Below are 15,814 nucleotides of genomic sequence, written 5' to 3' on the forward strand. Positions count from 1 at the left end.
GTATCCTGTATCCTGTATCATGTACCCTGTATCATGTATCCAGTATCCAGTATCATGCACCTAGTATCATGTACCCAGTATTTAGTTTGTATATATGTATGAAGCCAATTTTTTACAGATTGATTCTTGCTGAAGAAGTTTAAACCCTCTTACATGAACTGAACACAAAAGACAATGAATGAAAAATTGAATTTTAATGTTTTTTTTCGAAAATTGTGCTGATTGTACAGATTTTTTTTAAAAAATGTACGGATTGGTTTAAAAAAATGTACGGATTGTACGAATTTTTAAAAAAAAAATTGTACGGATTGTTTTTCGAAAATTGTACGGATTGTACGGATTTCTTCTGAAAATGTACGGATTTTTGTACGGATGGGTTCCAAAAAGTTTTGGCCACCCTGTAATGATGATAATGATGAAAATGGTGATGATTATGATGATTATTATGATGATTATGATGATAATGATGATGATTATGATGATAATGATGATAATGATGATGATAATGATGATGATAATTATGATAATGATAATGATAATTATGATAATGATGATGATAATTATGATAATGATGATGATAATTATGATAATGATGATGATAATTATGATAATGATGATGATGATGTTTTCAGTACACTAGTTCCAGAAGGAGAAGAACCTATTGTGATCGTCGTCGGAGCTATTGCTAAAGGTGCAATAGTTACAGACTATACAGAGGAGAACATTTCTATCAGGTTCATTCAGTCATTTAGTCGTTTAGACGTTTAGTCATTCAGTCATTTAGCCATTTAGTCGTTTAGTCATTCAGTCATTTAGCCATTTAGCCATTTAGCCATTTAGTCATTTAGTCATTTAGTCATTTAGTCATTTAGTCATTGTTTTATATTTTTACTTTTTATTTCAGTAATTACCCTTTGTCTGCTGCGTTGACCTGTTCTAAGCTGTGTGACGCATTTGAGCAGGCCTGGGGCATATTCTAGTTTTTCAGTTTACATCAGGTGTGTTGTTTATTTTCATTTTACATCAGGTGTGTTGTTAATTTTCATTTCACATCAGGTGTGTTGTTAATTTTCATTTTACATCAGGTGTGTTGTTAACTATTCATTTTACATCAGGTGTGTTGTTAATTTTCATTTCACATCAGGTGTGTTGTTAATTTTCATTTAACACCAGGTGTGTTGTTAATTTTCATTTCACATCAGCTGTGTTGTTAATTTTCATTTTACATCAGGTGTGTTGTTCACTATTCATTTTACATCAGGTGTGTTGTTAATTTTCATTTAACATCAGGTGTGTTGTTAACTTTTATTTCACATCAGGTGTTTTGTTAACTATTTATTTTACACAGGTGTGTTGTTGACTATTCATTTTACTCAGGTGTGTTGTTAACTATTCATTTTACATCAGGTGTGTTGTTAACTATTCATTTTACATCAGGTGTGTTGTTAACTATTCATTTTACATCAGGTGTGTTGTTAATTTTCATGTCACGTCAGGTGTGTTGTTAACTTTCATTTCACATCAGGTGTGTTGTTAACTTTTCATTTTACTCAGGTGTGTTGTTAACTTTTATTTCACATCAGGTGTGTTGTTAATTTTCATTTCACATTAGGTGTGTTGTTAACTTTCATTTCACATCAGGTGTGTTGTTAACTATTCATTTTACATCAGGTGTGTTGTTAATTTTCATTTCACATCAGGTGTGTTATTAATTTTCATTTCACATCAGGTGTGTTGTTAATTTTCATTTCACATCAGGTGTGTTGTTAACTTTCATTTCACATCAGGTGTGTTGTTAACTATTCACTTTACGTCAGGTGTGTTGTTAATGTTCATTTCACATCAGGTGTGTTATTAATTTTCATTTCACATCAGGTGTGTTGTTAACTTTTCATTTTACTCAGGTGTGTTTTTATCTTTTCATTTTACATCAGGTGTGTTGTTCACTATTCATTTTACATCAGGTGTCTTGTTGTGTGTTGTTCACTATTCATTTTACATCAGGTGTCTTGTTCACTATTCATTTCACATTAGGTGTGTTGTTCACTATTCATTTTACATCAGGTGTGTTTTTATCTTTTCATTTTACATCAGATGTGTTGTTAACTTTTCATTTTACATCAGTTGTGTTGTTAACTATTTATTTTTCATCAGGTGTGTTTTTATCTTTTCATTTTAATACTTTTTTATTATTTTCTAACATTCTAATTAATGTAAAAAAAAGCTGAATTTGTCTTCATAGTTCTGGTCTGAAAAGAGTAGAAGCAGGAGCACAGAGAGATTTCCTTCCTTTTTTTAGAAACTTCTTCATGGATTAATAGAGCCAAGTCTGTTCAATCAGCGCTAAATCGTTTCTTAAACCCTGTTTGTTTCTATCCGTCTCTCATTGGTTCATTATTTCGGGTAGTGAACTAATGAAGGACCTGATGTTTCATAGCTTAACCAATCAGAGCGTGGAATTCAAAATGTATTAGAATTGTTACGATCAGACAATGTTCCGACCTTATTGTAAAACTAGAGTCAAATTTTATTTTATTTTGTTTTAGTTCAGAAACCCGAGCAGCATGAATTCTAAACCTAAACCAATCCTAGCCCCTCTTCCAGACACATTCTATTCTAACCTACCAGGCCTCGAACACGAGGCAAAAGACGCAACCGAATTTTTCGAAACTCGAGTCAAAGAAAGTGATCGCCGGGAAATCCCCGATGAGTTTAAGAAAACAATTGTCCTCGAGGCTCAAAAGCTTCGACGAGCTCAGACTCGAAAGCCTCGAATTTCAAAGAAGATGTTGACCTCCAAGGAAAAACGAGACTTGGGATTAAATCGACTTCCTAAAGTTGGATTGAACTACCAACAGTTTCAGGTTGGAACAATTTGATACTATTTATATTGTTTTCATAATAATTGTAAAATATTAGGAAATCCTGAAATATATATTTTGTATTTCAATTTTTAAATTAAAAATTAAATCTAAAAATAAAGACTATAGTTGGGTTTTGTAATCAATTTGTAAACATTTTCTTACTATTAATACTAAGTCAGTTAAAAGAACTTAACAGTTTCCACAATTTCTAAATTCCTCATCCCTAAATCTTTGCTTTGCAACCAATATCAAAGGTTTACATCATCAGGTTGCAAAGATAAAAAAGGTTAGAGTGTGTGACGAGTGTTCAGTTCCAATGCAATTGTACTGTAATAACTTTTTGTACTGCTTAATTCTACTTTATTAGCGCTCTTCATAAAATAATATTTCAGGCTTTGAATGATTTGTGGAGAACCTACATAATTGAACTATTGGAACTAGACTCATTAAAGAAAAGTGGATGGGAACCAGGTAAATTATTAAATTGGAACTAGACTCATTAAAGAAAAGAGGATGGGAAAATTATTAAATTGGAACTAGACTCATTGAAGCAAAGTGGATGGGAACCAGGTAAATTATTAAATTGGAACTAGACTCATTAAAGAAAAGAGGATGGGAACCAGGTAAATTATTAAATTAGAACTATACTCATTGAAGAAAAGTAAATGGGAACCAGGTAAATTATTAAATTGGAACTAGACTCATCAAAGAAAAGAGGATGGGAACCAGGTAAATTATTAAATTGGAACTACTCATTAAAGAAAAGTGGATGGGAACCAGGTAAATTATTAAATTGGAACTAGACTCATTGAAGAAAAGTGGATAGGAACCAGGTAAATTATTAAATTGGAACTAGACTAATTGAGAAAAGGTGGATGGGAATCAGGTAAATTATTAAATTGGGAACCAGGTAAATTAATTAATTGGAACTAGACTCATTGAAGAAAAGTAAATGGGAACCAGGTAAATTATTTAAATTAAAGGGATTTTTTAACGTAATTATAACGACTCTCAATTATCAGTGTCATGTCCAATATAAAGGTTGAATAGTTTTCTTTTATCAAAATTGCGTGAAATCATAAAAACAAACTTTTAGAAAATACAAAGTTTTCTGGAGCCACCGAATGCCTATAACTCTAAAATCATTATATGCACTTATTATTTTTGAGCTTTTACATTTTTTTATGTCATATGTCGATATGTCGCATCTGTTAAATGTTATATATGTCAATTGTTTTACTTGTCAAATATCTCATCCATAAAATTGTTGCAAGTCTCATAAGTCGCGTTATGGAAACAATAAAAAAGAAACAATGTTTTGCTTGTACACAGATAGATTGAAAACTTCCCTATCAAGCCCTCACAAAGTCGTACAAGTAAATTTGCAGAAATTTGATCTGTTCTGTATGCCTAGATTGGGTTGTGTTTAGGTAACCTTGAGGAACCTAGGCTTCAGCAGATTCAGATGAAAATATGTCGGGCTGATCTTCATGGAGCAATCATTGAGGTAGTTCCATTAATCATTTTTTCATTCATTCTATACCTAATCCTGTTCTTCCTTTTATTCTTTTATTCCATTCATTCCATTCCTAATCCTCTTCTATCATTTATCCTTTTATTCCATTCATTCCATTCCTAATCCTGTTCATTTATCCTTTTATTCCATTCATTCCATTCCTAATACTGTTCTATCATTTATCCTTTTATTCCATTCATTCCATTCCTAATCCTGTTCTATCATTTATCCTTTCATTCCATTCCTAATCCTGTTGTATCATTTATTCTTTTATTCCATTCCTAATCCTGTTCTATCATTTATCCTTCTATTCCATTCATTCCATTCCTAATCCTGTACTAACATTTATCCTTTTATTCCATTCATTCCATTCCTATTCCTGTTCTATCATTTATCCTTTTATTCCATTCATTCCATTCCTAATCCTGTTCTATCATTTATTCTTTTATTCCATTCATTCCATTCCTAATCCTGTTCCATCATTTATCCTTTTATTCCATTAACTCGTCCTGTCGTTGATTAATTTGTTCATCTTTATTCCATTTATTTATCTTTTATTCGTTTCTTAGTTAGAAATACAGGGAAAATTCATTTATTTTGTTTTTATTTATTTTTTCTGTCCAAGAGTATTGATTGAATATTGATTTTTGAGAAATGATTTTTGTTATCCTAAGGGGTATGAATAGTTACACATTAATAACAAGTTTATCCACCCTTTTCATAATTTTCACTCGAAATTTTTTTTTTCATATCCATTTTTCCTAATTCAACGGGTTCAATTCAGTTCATTTACAATGTGTGAGGGGGAGGGGGGGAGTACAATTATTTGTTCAAATTTCAGTTGATGTTTTTCATGTTGTCAATTTGATTTTGAATTTGAGGTTTCCAAATCTGATTGTGGTTCCCAGGAAGGAAGGAAGGGAATATGTCTCCTGGAAACTAAACACACTCTACAGATAATATCTACAGATAATAAACTCAGGTTAGTAGCTAGAGTTGGAAGGTTAAGGGGCAGGGAGAAAATGCTATTTTAGAGATCATTTTGATAATTTGGATGAATAAAACCTTGTGTAAATATTAAATGTTGTTTATAATATCACCTTGTAAATACTTTTTTCGTTTTTGTTTAAAAAATTCACAATAACTCTTATTCATTCATAGTCTTTGATTTCTCTTTAAATTGATTCATGACATAAAATTATTAAGAAGTTTGCATTTTCTAGTATGCAACATCGCACGTCAATAAAATTAAATTTTTCATAACTTTCTTCTAATTTCATCTTGTGATTAGGATGATACCTAAGAAGGGAACAACGTTTAGTTTTGAGATCTCTGGTTTCCGTTTCTCCTTCCCTGGTTCATCCTTCCTATCCAGACCTGCGGAGCGAGCAACTAAAAAACCCAAGAACAAAATGCCGCTGGATTTCTGAACTTGACATTTTTTAAATTTGTAAAATTATTTTTTTTCAGAAAATAAAATGGTTTCGTCACCGGAGGAGACGAGGGTGCTTCCTGCAGGGTTCCTCATAGAGAGAGATATTGAACCAGTCGGCAGGTAGAACCAGTAGAGAGATATTGAACCAGTTGGCAGGTAGAACCAGGAGAGAGATATTGAACCAGTCGTCAGGTAGAACCAGGAGAGAGATATTGCACCTGTCGGCAGGTAGAAACAGGAGAGATATTGAACCAGTCGGCAGGTAGAACCAGGAGAGATATTAAACCAGTTGGCAGGTAGAACTAGGAGAGAGATATTGAACCAGTCGGCAGGTAGAACCAGTAGAGAGATATTGAATTAGTCGGCAGGTAGAACCAGTAGAGATATTGAACCAGTCGGCAGGTAGAACCAGGAGAGAGATATTGAACCAGTCGGCAGGTAGAACCAAGAGAGAGATATTGAACCAGTCGGCAGACAAGAATGGATAGTAAAAGGCAAGAATCGAAAGGATGAGATGAAAGCGGATAGAATGAGATGGGAACGGAAAGGGTGAGACGAGAACGGATAGGGTGAGGTGAAACAGGATAGGATGAGATGAAACGGATAGGTTGAGATGAGACAGGATTGGATGAGATGAGAACGGATAGGGTGAGATGAGACAGGATTGGATGAGATGAGAACGGATAGGGTGAGATGAGACAGGATAGGGTGAGATGAGACAGGATAGGGTGAGATGAGACAGGATAGGATGAGATGAGAACGGATAAGATGAGATGAGATACGATGAGATGAGAACGGATAGGATGAGATGAGACAGGATAGGATGAGAATGATGAGAATGAGAAGTATGAGACGGGAGGGATTGTATTAGATTAACTCTAAATCTAGATATTATCTAGATGGTTTCTGAACCAGTGGGACAGGTTGAACTCTACCCGAACCATCTCCGCGGGAATCCTCTCCGAATCCTCAGACGAGGAGGTCGAGGAGGAAGATAATGAAGTATTCGAGGATGATCTAGTTTATCTCAGGAGCTTGGATCCAAAAGTACGTAGAATTAAAAATTAAAAAAAAACCTTTAAACAATGAAGAAAAAAATAATACTAAAAATAAAGTGTTTTTTTTTGGTTTTAGCTTGATACCAATTTTATAGTATGATCTCGGGCGAGAAAAGGACTAAAGGCGTAATTTAAAATGTGCCTCAATTTATAGAGTAGGAAGGTTCGAGTCACAACGGTACCATTCTACCCTTAGTCTAATCTAAGATGTATAAGAAATCCATCTTTATTTGTTGGAAAATTTATTATTTTAACCGTTTTGTCTCTTTTAAAGTGATTTGCGGATTTATGATCTTGAACAATGGAGGAAATCGTCAGAATTATGGTGAAAAACGGCGACAAATTTCTTATTGTTACTTAGATAGTGTTTAAAGGGTATAAATGTAAACTTGACATTTCACTTTTTCCTTTTTTCAAATGAAATCACGTGTACAGTCCCTTTATGTAAAATTGATAATTGCTTATGTTGATTTATTGATTTGTTTAGGAAGTGAAGGAGCAGGATCATTACCGTGTTCTAGGATTAACAAATATTAGGTAAAATATCAACTTTATTCTGATTTTCTTGTTTCTTTTTCTGAATCATTTTATCTCTTTTTCCTATCTATCGTTCATGCAGTCATAATAAATAAATAAATAGATGAATAAATGAATAAATGAAAGGATGAATGAATGAACGAACGAATAAACAAATAAATAAATAAATAAATAAATAAATTAATAAATAAATAAATAAATGAATAAATAAAAAGTACCATTAAAATTATTCATCATGTAATATAGTGATTTTCACTTTTCCAGTAAGATTTTATTCTTACTTCCTATCTCATTATTATCCTTATCAGTCATTGATCCTGATATTATTACGAATAAAATGTAAAAATATATCAAATTGTAGAATTGCCGCTACTGATGACCAGATTAAACGTGCCCACCGACAAAAGGTTCTCAAGCACCATCCTGATAAGCGCAAACACGCTGGAGAGGAGGTAACAGATTAATTTAATATAAAAACATATAGTTTTGAGCTGTAGTATTTAACTTTGAATTATAACTATCCAGTTACACGATGTTTTAATGCTGACATTAAGGGGACTTTTCCGGATGTTAAATTAACAGATTTTTATAGAACGGCCTTGTTGGATTAGATAGAAAGAGAATTAATCTCGTCATTTATTAGACTAGTTAAGGATACTGTTGGGAATCGTCGATTACATATTTGAAATGACCGGTCACTTAAAATAACGTCATGATTTATTTTCTAATTCCATAAATCTTTAGATAAAAGCCGACGACGACTATTTTACATGTATCACTAAAGCTTTCGAAACCTTGGGCAACCCCGTGACACGGCGAGCCTTCGACTCCGTGGATCCTCTGTTCGACGACGATGTCCCCGACGTGTTGAAGAAGGAAAAGGCCGGTGACTTCCTGAAGGTGTTTGGACCTGTATTCACCAGGAACTCAAGATGGTCAAATAGAACTCCAGTACCTAAGGTAATCGACAGTAATTTTTTGTGGGACAACCCCTGATTTCTACGGAAGAATTTCTTGACTGGTTTTTGTTTCCCAAAATATTCAGATTTAAAATGTTTGCGGTTTTTTTGTCAAAATAAAGATTGTTTCAAAATTAAGTTTCTTTTTTTCGAGACACCTAATAACTAAATAATTTAACAAGTTTTTAAGTGAAATGAAATTAGATCCACAAGATTTGACGGATGCGGAATCGCGGATCCACGGATCCCAGGAGTAAAATACCAACCAAAACCTGTTAACAAAGTTTAGCCCTCTAAACACGAATCTCAACTGTCAACTAATGAGAGATTATTAAAAACTTCAACGTCTCTGTATGGTTTATCAAGTTTTAACAAATTTTATTTTTAAAGAAATAGTAAATTTTGTAGAAATGTTTAATGTTTATTGCCTGGAATCGGATTTATTTTTTCACTGCGGATCCAGTGAAATGGATTCTAATCGCTTTTTATTGATATCGTGATAATTGTTTAGTTGGGAGATGAAAACTCTACTCGAGCTGAGGTTGAAGAATTCTATGGATTCTGGTACGATTTTGATTCATGGAGAGAATACTCATACCTAGGTAAGCAAACAGTTGAAAATATTATAATTTTCAGAAAAATTAGCTGAAAGTAAATTTTTTTTCTAGAATTTTTGATTTTGTTTGAAATTTAATATTAATTCACCCCTATTTTTTATTTGGAAAAAACACTCATTTAGCCCAGTGTTGAGAATACTCCTTCATGTGCAGATTTTACTATAAAGATATATGTAGAAAAGTGTCCAACCTGATGCAACAATATCAGTTGTCCTTCTACAGTTATACCCAGTACTTCGGAGACATCAAGAGAATTGATAAAATGTCGTTTTCTAAACCTACTGATAAGGAATGGTTCAGATATATACTATATAGTTATTTGATTAAATAATGATAGGGAGCTCTTTAAAACTTTAAAACTGTTTAAAACTAATTGAAAAATTCTGAAGACGACATTTTATAAATTCTTTCAGTGTTTCCGAAGTTTTCAGTTAAACTTTACTTGCAAAAATCTTTGTGTTTTTATGTTCAATTGATATATATATTTGTTAATGTTTATTTCTATATTAGATGAAGAGGATAAAGAGAAAGCTTCAGATAAATGGGAACGACGAGAGATAGAGAAAATAAACAGAGCACAGCGGCTAGAGAAGAAGAAGGAGGAAAGTAAAAGGATCAGAAAACTAGTGGATAATGCCTACAACTGTGATCCCAGGATCATCAAGTTTCGTAAGGCGGAGTTTGACGAGAAGGCAGCTAAGAAGAAGGCCAAGGCGGATGCTGTCAAGGCGAGAAAGGAAGAGGAGGAAAGATTAAAGAAAGAGGCGGAGGAAAAGGAAAAGCGGGAAAAGGAAGAGGCGGAGAAGATTAAAAAGGCGGAAGCGGAAGTGGAGAAGAAGGAAAGAGAAGCACACAAGAAACTTTTGAAAGTGGAAAGGAAGAAATTAAGAACTATTGCTAAGGTATAAATGTTAAAAGTTTTTTTTAATATTCTCGACGGCCGTGAACTTGTTGAACTGTAACAGTTAAACTTGAGAGAGTGAAATAGAGTTAGCATTCATTTTGTGCAATCACACTCTTTGAAGTTGAACTCAAAAATATCAATTCTGAAGTTAAGCACAAGATTAGAGCTGAATCAGAAAATAGAAGGAATTTGAACCTATAGTCTTTTCATTTCGTTTCATTTGATCAGGAGCATGATATGTTTGCCGAGAATGAGAATATGAAAGTGGTAAACCTGCTGGAGATGGAGAAAATATGTGACGTTTATTCTCTAGAGAAACTCAGAGACTTGAACGATAGACTTCAGGACAATCAGACAGCTAAACAGGTCTTCCTACAGGTAATAATTTTACGTTTAATTAATTACCAGCAAACATTTTACGAATTTTTCTTCAATTTTGTTAACTTTTTTGGGGTACAATTTTAAATATTACCGCCCCTAAAAATACCAGGGAAACTTTCAAGGTTAAACAATAAATACAAAATTTTTGCTCATCTGGTTCACTCCTTTACACGTTTATTGGCTACAATTTGGATGAAAAAATATATTTAACAATTTAAGATTCTTTATTTTTAAAGGGACTGTTCACTATTTCGAATGAATCAATGATCAAAACTAAAAGAAAAAATGTCCATCTTAATTTTGCTAAGAATTTGTACAAACAATCCTTTGAGATACCTTGAAATAGTTAACTTCAAATGAAGAATATCTAAAGTAGACTTGAAACTCCAATTTATTCAGGAGTCTTAGGCCATCCCTACAGCTTGTGATTTTATTTTATTTGTGAAACATATATTTAAATAGATATCTGTTACAGGAGTTAAGGCGACTAAATAATAAACTAGATGATGAGAGGAGTGCAACGTCTGAACCAACCAAAGCTTCTCCGGCTGCTGAGAAACAAACAAATGCCAGGGTAAGCAGATTATTCTACAGATAATTTGAATAATCTTAAGGTTTTAATGTTTAAATAAGAATTAAATTGACCCATTGGGTCATTAAAAACAGCTCATTGGCATTTTTACAGGTGTGTATATTTTCCTGTTTGCCACCCAAAAATTTGAGCTTTCATTGGGTTTGGGGGTGAAAAAATAAGAAAAAAGGAAAAAGGGGAAAGGGAAGGGGAAGGGGAAAAGGAAAAAGGAAGTGGAAAGGGAAGGGAAAAAGAGGAAGAGGGAAGAGAAAAGGGGCAAAAGGGAAGAGTTGAGGGAAAACCACACAAAACAACAAGATTAAAAACGATCCATTATACTAAAATCCAAAAAATTTCTGTGCAAAGGGGCCTGTGCCGCCCCCTGCGCTACCCCCCGCCCTTTGTCGCATCAAACTTCTTTGGAAACCTGTAAATTATACCTGTTTTTAAGTTGTGGATTTGGGGAAAAATATGATTCCGAAAGGGGGGGGGGTCAAAATTAGGAGTCTTACAACTAACAACTCCCCTAAGTATGTTGCAATGAGGAGCTTTTTTGATAATTTTAAAACGACAATTGAGTTAAAGATTAGAAAGGTTTTTACCATGTTGGATCTAGAAAATCTCGAATCCGTATTCCGTATACCAAACTATACCAATTAAACAATTTTCCCTCTCTAGGCATGGAGTAGTGATGAGCTGCAGCTACTGATAAAGGCGGTCAACCTGTTTCCTGCCGGGACACAACAACGCTGGGAGGTCGTTGCAGAGTTTGTTAATCAGCACACTAAAACACCGGTTAGTTCAAACACTTTATATATTATATAAAGTTGTTGAAGACGATATTTTGGGACAACAGTTGTTTTATTGAAGCACATAAAGGGTTACCCACATTGGAGACGACTGTACGGAAATTATTTAGTCCCTTTTCTTAAATTTATAGTTCTCTGCAGGTAAAAATTACGCATTGCCTACTCATGGTTTGTTTCAACTAATGAGTTTGGTGAAATACCCTTTATATATATAAAAGAAGCAGTTCAACCGACTGGGACTAATTCAGCAACTTCATTCCTGACCGACCAACCAATTTTTTATTTTGTAAATATATCTTTTCTTTTTGGTGCAGATTCTAGAGAATTGAAGATCTTTAAAATTGATCTCAGCTGGACATTTTTGTGTTGGATTAATTAATCGCTTAATCTCGATATCCGCTTTGGACACTTTTGATTTTCTGCTCTTAGATATCCCTTCTGGTTTCCGACCAATTAGATTTCTCATTTGATAAATATTATTTAGGAAATAAAACGAAGTGCTAAGGAAACTATGTCTCAAGCGAAGGAAATGGCAAGCGGAAACTTTGCTATGAGTACTCTTAAGGTACTGTAATATTTTTGTAATGCTTATTGAAATAACTTTTTATTTTGACAATAATAAATATTGTTTAAATTACAAGAAGAAATATTTTAAGAATTTAAATATATTTATTTTTATCTCCCCCAGGATGAGGTTAACAAGATGGCGTATGAAAATCTGCAAAAAGGACAGAAACGTGAAGTTATTGTGGAATCTCCGGTAAGTGATATTAAAGGGGGGAGTGAGTGAGTGAGTAGAAATTAGGATCAAGTTGTTCACTTACGACAATACCCTTAAGCAATTTCTCTATAGGGAATTATAATCTCATATTTTGTATTAATATTTGTCCTTAATTTAAATTGTATCCAATGTTGCAGGCTAGTTTGAGAACAGAAACACTTGAAGAGTCCTGTGGGATAAATAATAGTCCATGGAGTCCAGACGAACAGAAGCTTCTAGAACAGGTAAATAATAGTCCATGGAGTCCAGACGAACAGAAGCATCTCGAACAGGTAAATAATAGTCCAGGGAGTCCAGACGAACAGCAGCTTCTTGAACAGGTAAAAAATATTTCATGGAGTCCAGACGAACAGAAGCATCTCGAACAGGTAAATAATAGTCCAGGGAGTCCAGACGAACAGCAGCTTCTTGAACAGGTAAATAATAGTCCATGGAGTCCAGACGGACAGCAGCTTTTTAACAGGTAAATAATAGTCAGTGGAGTCCAAACAAAAAGCAGCTTCTAGAACAGGTAAATAATAGTCAATGGAGTCCAAATGAGCAGAGGCTTCTTGAACAGGTAAATAATAGTCAATGGAGTCCAGACGAACAGCAGCTTCTAGAACAGGCTTAAGTTTCGTTAAAACCGCTGTAACGGCATCTCAAGCGTGCCACCGACTCTCTGTAACGGCGCCTTTTTTATTAATTACATACTGTTAAGATCTCGTCCATTTCCTAATTTCTTGATATTATTTTCGCGGGCGACCGGTGGTAATTTCTCAATGTTTTTTTCGCAAGCACCCAATTTTAAACTTTAATAAAAACAATGCGCAGTGTATTCGAATAACTTGTAACAATGTTTTTTGTTCCAGTCTTTGAAGACGTTCCCTAGCACTACTCCGGAACGATGGGACCGTATATCTGAAAGTATTCCTGGACGGAGTAAGAAGGAGTGCATGAAGAGGTAAAAAAACGAATTTTGAAAACTTGAATTTTTTTCAAATCGAATGTATGATAGTTTAAAGGTTTAAAGGTTGGCTAAGCTGCAATGATTAAGATTTCGTCTTTTTTTAAATCTTAAAACTAGATAAATTCTGTCAATTATTTTCCTTGGAATCTACAAATTTTGAGATGGATAAAATTCTCTCTTTTTTCGGTAGACAGAGATTAAAAGGGTATTATTGTGGAACGGGAAGGAAAGGTACATTTTGGCACGAAAAATGCACTATCTGTGTCATTGTGAACTTTGTAACTTTTTTGTGTATGTGTACTACACTTCGGAAATGTGTACTGCATTTGGGGTGTTAACAGATGTAAATATCAGTAATCAATCAATATAAGAGATCAATAATGAAAACAGAAAATAAACCTTTAACACTCCCTTGCAATATACATTCTGCAGTATGGATTTTTTTCGACAACATGACATCATGAATTCTAAAAGTTCACAACAACAAAATGGCGAATTTCTGCCGAGAATATCAATCTGTCAACATTTGGGATCATATTTGATGGACTAAAGTTGACCCCTGTACATTTTTAAAATTAAAATTCTTCTTATTTCTAGATATAAAGAGTTGGCGGAGTTGGTAAAAGCTAAAAAAGCAGCTCAGCAAGCCGCAGCTAAAAAAACATAGCACATTTACTCAATATATTATAGAACATGAAATATAGATTTATTTCTTAATCAATTTAAGATAGTTTTAGAGAAAATGTCGTGGCTCGGACTTTATATAAATAAAACATGTATTTGATGATCAACAGCTAGTTTTTCTCTCAGATATCGGATGAATACGTTTATTTTCTTGCTAAACTCGAGTTTCTTTTGTTATGATTTCGAAAATTATTAATTTATAAAATCTGCCATCTTTCTTTAGGCATCAGTATTTGGGGATAATCGGACTTGGGGATAATCGGATTAAGAGTCAGTGGAATAAAGAAAGAAAAATGTTCAAATTCTAAACGGGGAACTCCATGGCTTTTATTTAAATGGAAAATCAACAAATAAAATTGTAGGGTGTGGAAGTGGCCATTTAAATTTCATTGCCGAACTGAGTTTTTTGAGACGAAATTAATTTTTTAAAACACTATCTTTCCAATCATTGCCATAGACCCTAGACTTTAAACTACTGGTTCTGTTATATTAAACAATTTGAAGATGAAAATGTTCCGACATTTACCCCATCGGGTTGCAAAGATTTATGTACCAGGAAAATTGGGTTTGTAGGGGAGCCAAACTGTGTTAAAGGCTGAGAAGAAGGATAAAAATAGTTCAATTTTGTGCTAAAATACCTGTCATTATATTTTAGGCACATCAAAAGGCGTTAACTTGGAATTGTAGAATTTCACAAACTGTATAAAAAGGGTTCTGAAAGAATGAAATGGGTTCAAAAATTTATCTAACATTTTGTATTAATGTTTCACCATCTATAGTAAAATTTTCAATCAGAAGTTTGGCAGGATTTACAAGATTCGGAGGATTTAGAGAGAATTATTTTATTTTTTAACTTTTCCTTTTGTTCATAATATGAACGGTAGCATTGTGTAATGTGTATGGTGTCTAGTATCTAGTATAGTCACTAGTATTGAGAATGATGTCTAGTATTGAGTATAATGTATAGTATTGAGTATAGTGTCTAGTATTGAGTATAGTGTCTAGTATTAATTATAATGTCTAGTATTGAGAATGATGTCTAGTATTGAGTATAGTGTCTAGTATTGAGTATGGTGTCTAGTATCTAGTATAGTCTAGTATTGAGAATGATGTCTAGTATTGAGTATAATGTATAGTATTGAGTATAGTGTCTAGTATTGAGTATAATGTCTAGTAATGAGTATGGTGTCTAGTATTGAGAATGATGTCTAGTATTGAGTATAGTGTCTAGTATTGAGCATAGTGTCTAGTATTGAGTACAGGGTCTAGTATTGAGTATGGTGTCAGTATTGAGTATAATGTCTAGTATTGAGTATAATGTCGAGTATTGAGTATGGTGTCTAGTATTGAGTATGGTGTCTAATATTGAGTATGGTGTCTAGTATTGAGTATAATGTCTAGTATTGAGTATAGTGTCTAGTATTGAGCATAGTGTCTAGTATTGAGTAAAGTGTCTAATATTGAGTCTAGTATCTAGTAAAGTCTCTAGTATTGAGAATGATGTCTAGTATTGAGTATAATGTATAGTATTGAGTATAGTGTCTAGTATTGAGCATAGTGTTGGAAAAAACAAACTAATGCAATTTGTATAGGTGGATCTGTTTCAACCAGTCATGATGTGCTTTTTACTCATCTGGAAGCAATCGAAAATTTGATAAATATTGAGTTTCCAGGTGTTTCGTGGCAAAGCACTGCCTCATTTAAAACTTAATTTTTACAAAATTATTTGTATATTTTATATTTTTTTAT

The 15,814-nt window shown here is 33.4% G+C and overlaps 2 protein-coding genes across 3 annotated transcripts in view; both read left to right on the top strand.

The window, feature by feature from the left end:
* The window catches only part of LOC111699956 (ribosomal RNA small subunit methyltransferase NEP1), a 10,190-nt gene extending 4,336 nt beyond the window's left edge, over positions 1-5,854 (top strand). Inside the window, exons 1-6 of one of the 2 annotated variants that reach the window (XM_023470756.1) lie at positions 907-998; positions 2,547-2,864; positions 3,257-3,335; positions 4,295-4,371; positions 5,262-5,362; positions 5,672-5,854. In XM_023470756.1, the coding sequence (XP_023326524.1) occupies positions 2,565-2,864; positions 3,257-3,335; positions 4,295-4,371; positions 5,262-5,362; positions 5,672-5,810 (696 nt within the window). In that variant the 5' untranslated portion in view covers positions 907-998; positions 2,547-2,564 and the 3' untranslated portion in view covers positions 5,811-5,854. Of the gene's footprint in view, positions 1-632; positions 735-904; positions 999-2,546; positions 2,865-3,256; positions 3,336-4,294; positions 4,372-5,261; positions 5,363-5,671 lie in introns of those variants that run through there. The other variant, XM_023470755.1, reaches the window with a different exon arrangement.
* On the top strand, positions 5,840-14,098 carry LOC111699955 (dnaJ homolog subfamily C member 2). The gene is made up of 15 exons (XM_023470754.1): positions 5,840-5,935; positions 6,715-6,862; positions 7,361-7,410; positions 7,772-7,862; positions 8,155-8,370; positions 8,881-8,971; positions 9,497-9,888; positions 10,119-10,268; positions 10,747-10,845; positions 11,521-11,637; positions 12,136-12,216; positions 12,340-12,411; positions 12,570-12,656; positions 13,284-13,375; positions 13,979-14,098. The coding sequence occupies exons 1-15, from the start codon at positions 5,859-5,861 to the stop codon at positions 14,046-14,048; spliced, it is 1,833 nt and encodes a 610-aa protein (XP_023326522.1). The 5' UTR covers positions 5,840-5,858; the 3' UTR covers positions 14,049-14,098.
* Positions 14,099-15,814: the final 1,716 nt, after the last annotated feature.

This window comes from Eurytemora carolleeae, unplaced genomic scaffold (assembly GCF_000591075.1).
Source record: "Eurytemora carolleeae unplaced genomic scaffold, Eaff_2.0 scaffold103, whole genome shotgun sequence".
NCBI lineage: Eukaryota > Metazoa > Arthropoda > Copepoda > Calanoida > Temoridae > Eurytemora > Eurytemora carolleeae.

Coding starts and splice junctions, on each gene's coding strand:
- LOC111699955 (XM_023470754.1), top strand. CDS start 5,859: ATGGTTTCGTCACCGGAGGAGACGAGGGTGCTTCCTGCAGGGTTCCTC. Junction 7,863..8,154: donor GCAAACACGCTGGAGAGGAG/GTAACAGATTAA, acceptor ATAAATCTTTAG/ATAAAAGCCGACGACGACTA. Junction 11,638..12,135: donor ATCAGCACACTAAAACACCG/GTTAGTTCAAAC, acceptor AATATTATTTAG/GAAATAAAACGAAGTGCTAA.